This window comes from Silene latifolia, unplaced genomic scaffold (assembly GCF_048544455.1).
Source record: "Silene latifolia isolate original U9 population unplaced genomic scaffold, ASM4854445v1 scaffold_95, whole genome shotgun sequence".
Lineage (NCBI taxonomy): Eukaryota > Viridiplantae > Streptophyta > Magnoliopsida > Caryophyllales > Caryophyllaceae > Silene > Silene latifolia.
The window spans coordinates 2,374,033-2,386,214 of NW_027413826.1; the positions used below are offsets into that span (position 1 = coordinate 2,374,033).

The window sequence follows — 12,182 nt, forward strand, 5'->3', positions numbered from 1 at the left end:
TCTCCCCGGCCACAAGATCAACCAAGCTAGGAAGCACCTACTGGGGCAATCAAAAACAACCTAAGCACTCCCAACCCCGGTCTCGGCCGGCGTCACTTCCTTTTCCACATCGGATGCCCTTTACACATCCATGTGGAGGGGGGATATGGTACGGCCTAAGAAGAACCAGGCCGAGATAGAAGAAGCCGATACAGAAAAAGTTTCAAAAATTACTTTCGCGAGAATATACGCTCAAACATACATCGGAGCCCATACCACGGATAGACTACGCCTGGGGCAAATTGATGGGGCATATTCGCACCGACCAAATCAACATATTGAGCAAGGTCAAAGATATCCCTGAAGAAGTCAACGACTTAGCGGCCCTAGCCGTCGACCCATCATCTTTGTCGACTGGTCTCGGCATGGCAACCGCCAGGGACACATATCCGCGTACTCATATCCAAGACCCTCGGCCAGCCTGCCATGGGTCCATCGGCCGAGGGTAGAACGGTCTTTCCACCTGCTAGCCACTTGGCCACTTGGCCACTACGTGACAAAAGGTGAAAGTCTATAAATACTCCTCAACCTTCATTGAGGAAAGGATCCACAATTTAACCTAAGAATCACTATTCATCTGGTAATATCTTCCTTATCTCTCTACAATATACATTAAGCCAAGTAACAACTTATCCCTTAAGTTTACTGACTTGAGCGTCGGAGTGAGTACGCTTGGCACAAAGCCAAGCCCCCAGTTCGTTCATTGTTTGGAGAGAGGCCGAGTGGAACGATAAAGACAAGAGGAATTCAACTCAAGACATCATTCTACAAGCCACGGGTGGTAACAATACTTGCTCTGGAATTACACCCGGAACAATAATAATGATGAGCTTTAGATCAATCTGAGAATTTATCATCATAAGAAATTTGACAAATATTAAGTCTTGTATGAACTTTTCAAGAGTCGTCATTTGTCAAAAACTTTCCCTTCAACAAAATCTCCTTGGATACAACAATTCTTTATTATGTCATTTTCAAAGAAAAAATATAATGAAAATTAAATCTCAACTACGGTGACCACTTCATACATAAAATCATGTAGACGTACTTAGCCCACAATATCAATTTGGTATTTCGACTCTTGATTTTGGATATTATGTGGGTTTGAAAACAAAAAGAATGATGGTGCTAGGAATAATGGTTAATAGCGTGGCGTGATGAAACGTTCAGACTTGAAAGAAAGTCATAGAAGTAGATGTTTGGGAAGATGCGGTTGCCAGTGTTAGGTGCAATTTGGCCCTAACCTAAGTGTTTGATGGTGGTGTGATGGGTGGTGGAGGATGTAAAATTGTCGGATTTCTAAAATTGGATCGATTTGCACCTAATCTCAAACGTTTGAGGGGAGGTAAAATGGTACTTATGTAAACGTTTGGGGCCGAATTACACTTAACACCAAACGTATGGAGGCAATTTGTTACTTTCCCCATTAAAAATGTACGAAAACATATAAGGTATAGAGTCGAGGCTTAATTAATTAGGAGTTTTAGTCGAGATTGGAAATTAGATGATACGTAAAATATTTGAGGTGAAGTTGTTATGATTTTTATGAATGATGATTAAGATGAGATAATAAAGGCCGACATTTTAGAATTAGAACTAACCTGAAGAAAGGAGTCTCAAGTTGATCCGAATCCATCTAATCACGACAAACACCAGAAACACAAGAATATTAGTTGAACAAAGATCTGTAGCTAAATTAATCCAGTTTTGAGATTTGAAATTCATCTCTCCATCATCTCCCCAACCAAAGCAAACCTCCCTTTTTCTCAGATTCAAAATCAAAACATTCAAACCATTTTGATATCTTTCTACCCTAACTCAAATCCCCAATTATAAATGATTATATAGATAGATAGATGATCATCAGACAAGAAAAAGAAGAATTGAAGAAATGCCAAGCGTAGCAGTCAAGTTATACAGCGTCTTCTTCAAATTTCTCTTGAAGCACCGTCTTCAAAACATTACTCAGATTCACAATAACAACATCGACGGCGCTGGAGGTGATTTCGGTGTCACATCGCGGCCTGAGGAATCGGTAGCGGCCGCAAACCCGGTATTCACCGACGGTGTCGCTACTAAAGATATCCACATTGATCCATCGACCTCCTTATCCATCCGCATCTTCCTTCCTGATTCCGCCGTCCTCCCAGACGGCCCCGCACATCTCCGTCGAAACAGCCTCCCTGTCACTCCCGTGTCCTCCTCCGCTGACCACCAATCTCAAGCACGCCGTAACAGCTGTGCCAATTCTAATAATACTAATGGTGGGCCTGGGGGTGCTGCTGTGTATAGAGGGTACTTGCCCAAAGGAAACACGACGAATGTCAATCGTACCAGGAAGATGGCGGTCATGTTGCAGTTACACGGGGGTGGCTTTGTTAGTGGGAGTAATGATTCTGTCGCCAACGATGCGTTTTGTAGGAGAATTGCCAAGTTGTGTGATGTAATTGTGGTCGCCATTGGGTATAGATTGGCGCCGGAGAATAAGTACCCGGCTGCGTTCGAGGATGGGTGGAAGGTGTTATGTTGGTTGGCTAAGCAGGCTCATTTAGCTGAATGTAATAAGTCTTTAGTCTATAATGGTGGGAGTAATGCTCATGAGAGTAAGAAGTTGGATGGTATGGCTCGACATTCCGTTGCTGATACTTTTGGTGCGTCTATGGTTGAGCCTTGGTTGGCTGCTCATGCTGATCCTTCCAGGTTCCTTTCCTTTTCTTTTCTTCCTTTTCGGTATATGCTTCAATGCTTTCTCTATTTTGTGTGAAACCCGCTCTTTCTTTCTCAAACATGGCAATTTACATGAGCCCTTTACGTGCTGGATAATGTTGTTGTTATTGTTGTTGCTTTGCCAGTTTGTGCCTTCTGATAGGGCGTATGAATGTTTATCTGATGTTTTTGTCGTTTGGTTAACTTGTTTGCTGACCTTGTTTCCTAGGAGATGTGTCTCTGTACTTGTTTTTATACTCAGAATGTATATCAGTTGTGCGCGTCATTTTTTTCAGGAAGCTATGTTATTTTTTAATCTTAATATAACCTTGTGTTGTCTGTCACTCGCTATTTGCCCACACATGTGACAGTTGGACACTTCCTTTAAACCAACAATATATGGATTTTCCCCAAAACAGTTGTTCTGGCGTATTCTTACACACTCGTGTTGGATACTTCGACGAGTTTGAGTAGCATAGTGCGCAAGTCAACTAGCCTTTATATATAGTCCATTTCGAGGTGGAAGAGGAGAGGGGAAATGCTTCTGACTCTCATGCTAATGCTATTGAACAAGTTTAGAACGTTAATTGAGTTATCTGTACATAACTGTGATGAAACATGGCTTACAGTGTTTAAGATGACAATTATACAAGGTGGGTTTGGAATTCTTATCTGTTTAGTTGTGTCCTTTGGGATCTGATTGAAGCAAAGGCTTATATAGTATAGGAAACTTGGCCACTTTAAATCATTTACCCATATCCTTCTATATAAAGAGCGAAGCTGTTAGACTTACACTGAAGGACTACGTATCCCTTGTGCTCGCATTCTTTAGTGTGATTTGTCTGGTTAATAAGAATACGATCTCTAACCTCTTGTATCACCTAGTGGTCTTGATCCTATTATTTAATTGCTTCAGTGAAGAGATTTGCGTGTAGATTGTATAGTTTTGGGGCTTTTATCCTTCTTTCAAGCTTCACGCAGATTTCAATTTTGACTGATTATTTTTTCTGCATTAAACGCATTTTCATGTTATCCCCAAGTACATCGATGGTTACATTTTTCCACTTCTTTAATCCCTCCAAGGAATTTATTTTCATTATTGAAGAATCAAAGATTCCTGCAGCATCACTGAATAAATCATTTGCAGATCTATCTTCTTGTGGAAGCGGAGATCATGACAACTAATTTTTTTTCCCCAATGCTTTTACTATATCACAATATTTGAAGTTTATTTTTCGACAACCCAACATTTGGTATTAAATGATATGCTAGGAATTTCGAAAAGTCGATTGTGCTCTTCTCACGTTGTTGCCCCTTATTCTCCTACAATGTAGTTCAATTTTGATTCATGAAAAGTTCTCATAATGGACTACTAATTTGGCATAGCTTTTCAATGTAGCATAGTTAAGTTAAGGTCAGCTTAGTTGATTACAATGATTTGAAAGTACATGCTACTCCTCTTAGTATTTGTTTGCATATTCTCATACTCCTGAATTTCTGGAGGATTTTTTTTCTACCCTAGAGACATTTTTCAAACTATTAGTCTTATAAGGGGACTCCAATCAAGAGATGTACTTTTGTTTTTACATGCTTAACTATACAGCAACTTATTCGGCATCTTCTGTGAGGCTCCCTAATAGCAACAGAGGAACCAACCAGTCTATCGTTTCTGATGTGATTGGCTGGTTTGCTACCTTGCAAAGACCTGTGAATGATATACCTGCCCCTAACACTGGACTAAATTACATCTTGTTGTTACAATTTCCTTTACCACTTTTTGAGCAGGACATGATATTAAAAATGTGTTTGGATAGGCAACTCTTCCTTTGTTGGTTCACAATCTTGCGTGTTTGTACGTAGTCTATAATCTCATTGTTTTTTGAATTTTTATTTTAAGTGAGTGAGTTTTTTGTGTGAGTTTTTGCAATAGACATGTTCATGGAAAAATTGACATCATGGTAGGTTTGATATAGTTCTTTCTCTCTGACTGACTCATAGGAGCATACGGTGTGGAGTCAGGGCATAATCTAGATTATATTATCAATATCTTGTCCGAATTTCTTGTTGCTAGCTAAAAGCTTTTCTTCTTTTAACCATTTAGAAAGCCAGTGTTGGCATGGTTAAAACTATATTTCGGTTGCCTTCCTCTATAGCCATGTAAGTGGTTCTCTCTTGTTGCTTGTGCTTGTATTCTCTTCTTCTTTGGTTTGTGTCTTTTGGGGTCCTGGGGGGTTATAATAGTGATAGTCTATTTCTTCCCGCCTTTCTCATGAGTCATCACTGTGGCACATTTGTTGAAGACTGTTCTACCATTCTGGAGGTGAATTAGAACTTAAGGTGTATCATTTATGTTGTAATTTGTCAATCAAGGTTTGTGAAACAAAGAGAGGGAGGTCTCTTTAATCTAGTCTACGTCCTTTTCCATTCTATGGTGTCTCTAATTGGAAAAACACTTGACTTACCAATTAGTTGTAGCAGCTTGATGCAGGTGAAAGTTCTGTTCTGATCTTGTCTCCGAGTTTTTATTAATGAGAGTGGAAGGCTGTAAGCTCGTTTGGTTTTGAGGGCAATGCTTCATTGTTTTAGTTGTTTTGCTTATTTAAGAGAAATTGTGTGTGAAATTTAGCCTAACCGCCTACACTAAGTGAAAGAAGAGAGTATTAGTTCTGAAATCCCTAGTAGAGAGGAATCTCTTTTGTTTCTCTTCCCCATATGAAAGAAAATCGATAGAATCGTAGCTCTGTAAGTTGCTACCATGAGGTACAATGTAAGTGCACTACTAAGGGTCAAGTAGTGATCAATGCATCATCCACTGATTCCAAATTATTTACAAGTATTACAACAACAAAAAAAGAATATTTACCCCAGAGCCTCAGATTTTCAGCATAACCGATAGTGTTTGACCAAGTTATGTAAACATTAGGCTTATTTTTAACGCAAAGGAAGAATGTATTTGATAAATCATGCAAACAATGTGAAATACTAGAAAATATGTGTTCCTTGATCTAGTACCCCCAGATATTCTGAGCATCTGGTTTGGTAATGTGTTTGCCTGAGTTGTAAGAAGCGTGAAGTGGCAATAGGTGTTAGTTTTTCATACTTTTATGTTTGTTGCAAACTGTTTCCTTCATAACCAGAAAAATGCTACCAGTGCTCCATGCCTACTTTTTATAAAGCCAGCTTATCTTACCAAGTCACTGGAGGTGCTTTCAAAATTCTAGCCACTTGAAAGAACAGAGTATGGAAGACAATGATTCATGCAGAGAAGGGTGGGGGGTGCTTTCAAAACGTTTCAGTTGTTTCTAACACTTCCAAAATACACTTCTAATATGGAAGACAATGATTCATGTACTTGCTTCATTCATTTGGATTTTTACCACATTTTCCTTGTAAGATATTTCACTCAACAATTCCATTCTGGAATAAATTTTGAATTCAGGAAGAAACAAATACCATCAACTATGTGAATTTCAGTATCTATCCATTTGCACTCTCCATTGACATATATACCCTTCCCACTTACCCATTTCCTAAAACTCGCGTCATATATAAATGCAGTGAATCTAAATGAACAAAGAGATCTTAAATTTTGACTTTCTTCTCCACATTCTAGATGTTTTTTTTGTAAGTAAACAACGGGAGATCAACCGCCAAAGGGTGTTGATACGTAAAGGGGGGGGGTAGAAATTATAATAAACATACGGGAATTTCGAATAAAACTAAGCTAAAATAATCCCGGATAATTATAATAAGTAATAGTTAATGGGTTGACGATTTAAGGCGAGCACGCAAATCGAGAGAGCACGAAGCAGCGCACGGATGAGCAGCCGAGTCTTGGTCCGAAGGGCGTGAGTTCGAGGCTCCCATTGAAGGACATTCAAACCTTGTCATCTATTGTCAAACCTTGTTTTCTTCACATTTTATTTTTAGTTGATTATTGTAGAATCTAGGCTTTTCCATATTTCCAATGGAGCCAAAGACTCATTATTCTTTGGTTATGGATTATAATGGAATAAATCAAAATGGCTCACTTAAGTGGCTGCGCTTCTTTCTTTTGTAATGTGGCGGTCCTTCGGTGCAGTTCTCGACGCAATTTTCATCTTGGGTCATTCGGAAACAACCTCTTTGTGTTGCTAACACAAGGGTAAGGCTGCGTACATCCGACCCCCCCTTACCCTGCAATTTGCGGGAGCCATTGAGGCACTGGGGTAATGTTGTTGTTGTTGTATTGTAGAATCTAGGCAAGACTAGTATTAATTAGAGGTCAAATGGTGGTAAACACCATGGAGGGCATGTTGGTTTAGGGGGCTTTATAAGCCAAATTTTGTAATTCATTTTACCATCCATGAAATCGAAATTGAATTGAGAATTTTCTCTAAAAACCGTCATAAACATTTTGTGTTGTATTCAAACACGAGTGTCGAGACAAAAAGAGCATCGACGTGTTCGATTCTTGACTTAGACTAAGGACGCGATCCGAAGTTTAAGAGAAACTCTCGTCGCGTTACGAGATTTTCGACCATTATCAAACTATAGGTCTAGTTTGATAAATATCCCCTAATTTCACACAAAAAAAAATATACAAAGAAACACTCAATCCGACCCATCCGATTCATAATGTCGATCCAAACCAACCAAATGACAACAATCAACCAAAACGCTTCCGCACCCGAACCCTTTACGTTGCAGGTGTTATCCCCATTCATGCATCTCAAGTGAGGCTTTTACATTGACTTTGTTCTTAGTCTATATCCACGAGTTTGTTGTGCTTAATTACATTCAATAATTCGAATTAGTTGGAAACTGTTGTGACATATCATAGTGCCTTGCTTTCTGATGTTGCTCGTTTATCTCCCTGAGTTCATCTTTAAATGTGGTTGTGAAAGGTTTGGTTGTAGTCTTTCAGTGTAGTCTTTAAGGTTTGGTTGGAAACTTACAGATTGTTGAGTGGGTACAGCTGGTTAATATCATATTATCATGTACTTCATAGTTCATACTAAATGATACGGAGTATTAATAGAAGTTAGCTACTGTCATAATTTATTGTACGAGTATAGTTGTCGTTGATGGGTTGTTTTTTAGTAGTATCTTAGTGTAAGAACCGTTCTACAAAAAGGTTTACTGTCTTTAGAAATATTAGACTCTTGATAATTTTCTATGACCTCTTCGGTCAACTTGCCATTGTCAGTCAATTTCTGTATGCTATTCTCTGTGCTGTACTTTTGCTTTGCATTCTGATTATGCTTATAATTTAGTAACATTAAAATACTGTGGGAGCAGATGTGTTCTTCTTGGAGTTAGCTGTGGTGCAAATATTGCAGATTACATGGCTAGGAAAGCCGTTGAGTCAGGGAAGCTTCTAGATCCTGTTAAGGTGGTGGCACAAGTGTTGATGTATCCATTTTTCATAGGTAGCGTCCCCACCCATTCCGAGATAAAACTAGCTAATTCATACTTCTACGATAAGCCAATGTGTGTTCTTGCATGGAAGCTCTTCCTTCCAGAAGAGGAGTTTAACCTCGACCACCCAGCAGCCAATCCCTTGGTCCCTAACCGGGGACCACCATTGAAACTTATGCCTCCGACATTGACAGTGGTGGCAGAACATGATTGGATGAGAGATCGCGCTATTGCCTACTCCGAAGAGCTGCGGAAGGTCAATGTCGACGCTCCTGTTCTCGAGTACAAAGACGCAGTCCACGAATTTGCTACGCTCGACATGCTTTTGAAAACACCACAAGCTTTGGCTTGTGCTGAAGACATTTCCATCTGGGTTAAAAAGTACATCTCGACGCGTGGTCACGAGTTTTCCTACTGAGTTTTCTTCTTTTTCTACCTTCGGCCGTCCTTGGTCGTCGTCGTTGTGATATCCTAGCTGTGTTTATCTACGTGTAAGTGTCATGTTTCTTGGTTAGCTGATGCTTACCAGCCGATGACGTTATTATGAAAATTTTCCCTTGTGTATCTAAATTGTATTTGCCTTGATGATCATTATGACAGCGAAGATGAATCTTGTCACTTGCAGAGTAATCTTTCAGAGCTTTGCAATGTTGGAGAGCGACAGAGCGTACTTGTCTTCCTTCTTGTAACAAATACCGTTTCATTTGGAGGAATCGTCTGTACGAGACATTCGGGACTAACGATATCAGTCGTATTAATTAAGTGAAATGGTCTTACAATAGTTTCCCTGTTGATTCTTTCTTTATTACTCATTGACAGATGGGAATCGTGAAACATGCTCGATTACTAAATAGACTATGAGCTCGCCTTTTAGTATTATTACACTGAATAAAATCAAAGAAATCAGCAGCAAAGCATTTTAAAACAAAAGAAACAGCTCTAGGTTTTGGAATGATTGGGAGCGGGAATTGAAGCGGTTCGATTTTAAGACCTCGTTTGGTACTTATCAGATTATAATTAGCAGAAGCAGATTGATCAAGCAGATTACAAATGATAGATTTGATTGGCATGTTTGACTAGTATATTACAATTAGTAGATTTAGTAGAAATGTTTGGTATTTAACGGTTTTGATTATTTTTTTACAATCTACTAAAGTGAATATGCTTGGGGGAGCAGCATATTGGAAAACAGTAGATTGAAGCTCAATTTACTGTTTCAATATGTCATTTACCAAATACGTAATTTAGTAGATTGTAGAGTCAAACATGTTAAAGGCCTTAAATATACTGAAATTTAATCAATCTACTGTTTACCAAACATTCCCTAAATCGCTTTACTTTAGGGACATTTCTTGAGCTTTGCTTAACAAGGCTTGATTTACGTGTATTTGCAAAATATTTCCTTCGACCCAGCCTAAAATGTCCTAAAAGTAACATTGGAGAAAATGGAGAATTTAAGAAAGGTTGGAAAAAAGAGGGGTGAAGAGGGGAAAAATAGGTGGGTTATGTAATTGTGGGGTTTAATTGTTAGTTGGTAGGTGAACCAAGTAATGACATTTTGTGTATAAATAAAATGAGAATAAGGACAACTTGGTAATGTTTTGAGCCAAATAAGGAATGTTACTTTTGGTTTGGATCGTCCGTTTATAGTAAGTGTTACCTTTAATTTGGGTCAAAGAGAGTATTAAAATGATGAATAGTCATATCCGCCCTCACGTTCACCAACCAGAATCGTGACAACAACGTTAATTGTGATCATAGATTGGACCCTATTAATTGTCGATGGACTTAAAATTGACAAATCGGATTTGGATTTTAAAATGGTTGATATATCATTGATAGGGCATATTCTGCACCCGCTGACCAGTCAACATATTGAGCAAGGTCAAAGATATCCACAGCAAGTCAACGGCTTAGACAGCCTAACCGACGCCACCTGTCGGCCTGTCTCTCGTGCCTCGGCGGGGACAACTAGCCAGCCGAGGCACACATCCGCGAACTCATATCCAAGACCCCTCGGCGGTGAGTCAACAGGGCCCGCCGGCCTGCCATGGGTCCCTCGGCCGAGGGGTAGATCAGTCTTTCCACCTGCTAGCCACTTGGCCACTACGTGACAAAAGGTGAAAGTCTATAAATACTCCTCAACTCTCATTGAGGAAGGGATCCACAATTTAACCTAAGAATCACTATTCATCTGGTAATATCTTCCTTATCTCTCTACAATATATACTTCGCCAAGTAACAACAACTTATCCCTCTAAGTTTACTGACTTGAGCGTCGGAGTGAGTTCGCTCGGCCCAAAGCCGAGCCCTCAGTTTGTTCATCGTTTCAGGAGACCGCAAGGAGGATTCAACCAAAGACGTCATTCTACAAGCACGGGTGGTAACAAATAACTGCTCTGGAATTACACCCGGAACAATCATGATCTATTATACTCCCTCCAATCCACACCAAACTCCCCACTTACTAAATTTGGCCCATCCACACCAAACTCCCCGTTTCCCTTTTTGGCAAAAAAGTTGACCAAATGATCCTTGTTAATACCATTAATTTACATCTTTGCCACCTTTATCCTTACTATTGGACCCACCCACCAACCTAATATATTGACTAACCCTATTTACTACCTTAACTGACCCATTTAATACCCACCACCCCACCTAATCTTTCTCTCCAAAAACCCTAATCCCCCAACTACCCCCTATTTCTGGATCCTTCTCATTCAAACCACTCTCATCTCCCTCATCTGTCTATCTCTCTCATCTCTTCATATCTCGTCTCTCTCTCTTTAATCTCCCTCATTCATCATCTACATCTGTCTGTAACAATCCGGATTATAAAACAAAGAAAAAACATACTATAAAGGGTAATCAGAGTGTAACACTGATAAAAGGGTCAAGGTGGCGGAAACACCTGACCAATCCGGTTCGCTACTAAATCCAAAATCAAACTACTACATTATTAAAAGTTCTCAAAACATAAAAGCAAACTCCTAATTTAGTATTCGTCTCGCCCCTCGATGCATCCCAAGCAATATCATCCAAACAGCGACGAGCATTCAACCTAAGAGAGGGGTCGACAATCAGTCGGGAGTAACTAGATGCTCTATCAGTCATGTTTATAACAATTGAATATAACCAACAATCATTAACAATTGAAATGTAAAACCAGTAAACATGTGATACCATCTATACTCATGAAAACTCGACACCAACTTGCCACCAACCAAGGGCATATGAAGATATAAACATAACATAGCAACATTGCTAACCATATAAAATCAATAATGAAAGAACCAAATAACCAACCACGGAGCGTATAACAACTGCCTCCACTTACCCAAGCATAGTGTATAGAACGAACGCCGTTAGAGCGTATAACAACTGCCTCTAAATGTCAGAGCGTATAACAACTGCCTTTGAACGGACGAAGCGTATAACAACTGCCTCCATCGGTGTGGATCGTATAACAAGTGCATCCACGGTACTATGTATAGCGTATATCAACTGCCTATATGCCTAAAACCTGGCCAGACTCTCGGTGCAATAACTGTACACCGAACGACACACGGGGACCAGAGCGTATAACAACTGCCTCTAGCCAATCCCGAACATAGATCTACGGCAAATCCCACAAGGGGTAGCGTTTCTCATTCCGATCGGTATGTAACTGATACCTCACGTCATCTATACAACTAGCCCATACACAATGCACAGTATAACTGACTGTACAAAACATGTGAATAACACTATCAAATCATAGGATAGTATAACTGACTAACCTAGTTATCATACGAACAAGAGTAACCAATGTAACATGCAATCACAACATTATATTATAATCGAACACAAGATAATATGTGAAACAAGTACAGCCAACCAAGGTTATAGTAACCTTAGTCATAACATTAACTCTAGATGCGAGGTTATACTAGCCTCGACTATAACTTCAACAATACCTTGAAGTTATACTTACCTCCACTATAACATTGACACGAAATCCCAAAGGTTATACTAGTTCCAACCATAACCTCGAG

At 39.6% G+C, this 12,182-nt stretch overlaps 1 protein-coding gene across 3 annotated transcripts; it reads left to right on the forward strand.

The window, feature by feature from the left end:
* Nucleotides 1-1,520: 1,520 nt before the first annotated feature.
* On the forward strand, nt 1,521-8,926 carry LOC141640617 (putative carboxylesterase 11). Of its 3 annotated transcripts, none has more exons than XR_012543082.1 (3): nt 1,521-2,739; nt 8,026-8,636; nt 8,746-8,926. XR_012543082.1 is itself a non-coding variant. In XM_074449346.1 (2 exons), the coding sequence occupies exons 1-2, from the start codon at nt 1,931-1,933 to the stop codon at nt 8,561-8,563; spliced, it is 1,347 nt and encodes a 448-aa protein (XP_074305447.1). In that variant the 5' UTR covers nt 1,526-1,930; the 3' UTR covers nt 8,564-8,763. The 3 variants fall into 3 exon arrangements, 1 of the variants encoding a protein (XP_074305447.1); XR_012543083.1 differs by having other exon boundaries at nt 1,526-2,739; nt 8,771-8,926; XM_074449346.1 differs by having other exon boundaries at nt 1,526-2,739; nt 8,026-8,763.
* Nucleotides 8,927-12,182: the final 3,256 nt, after the last annotated feature.

Excerpts from the sequence above, each read along its gene's own strand:
- LOC141640617 (XM_074449346.1), top strand. The coding sequence starts at position 1,931 with ATGCCAAGCGTAGCAGTCAAGTTATACAGCGTCTTCTTCAAATTTCTC. Across the intron at positions 2,740-8,025 it reads GCTCATGCTGATCCTTCCAG|ATGTGTTCTTCTTGGAGTTA; the intron begins GTTCCTTTCCTT and ends CTGTGGGAGCAG.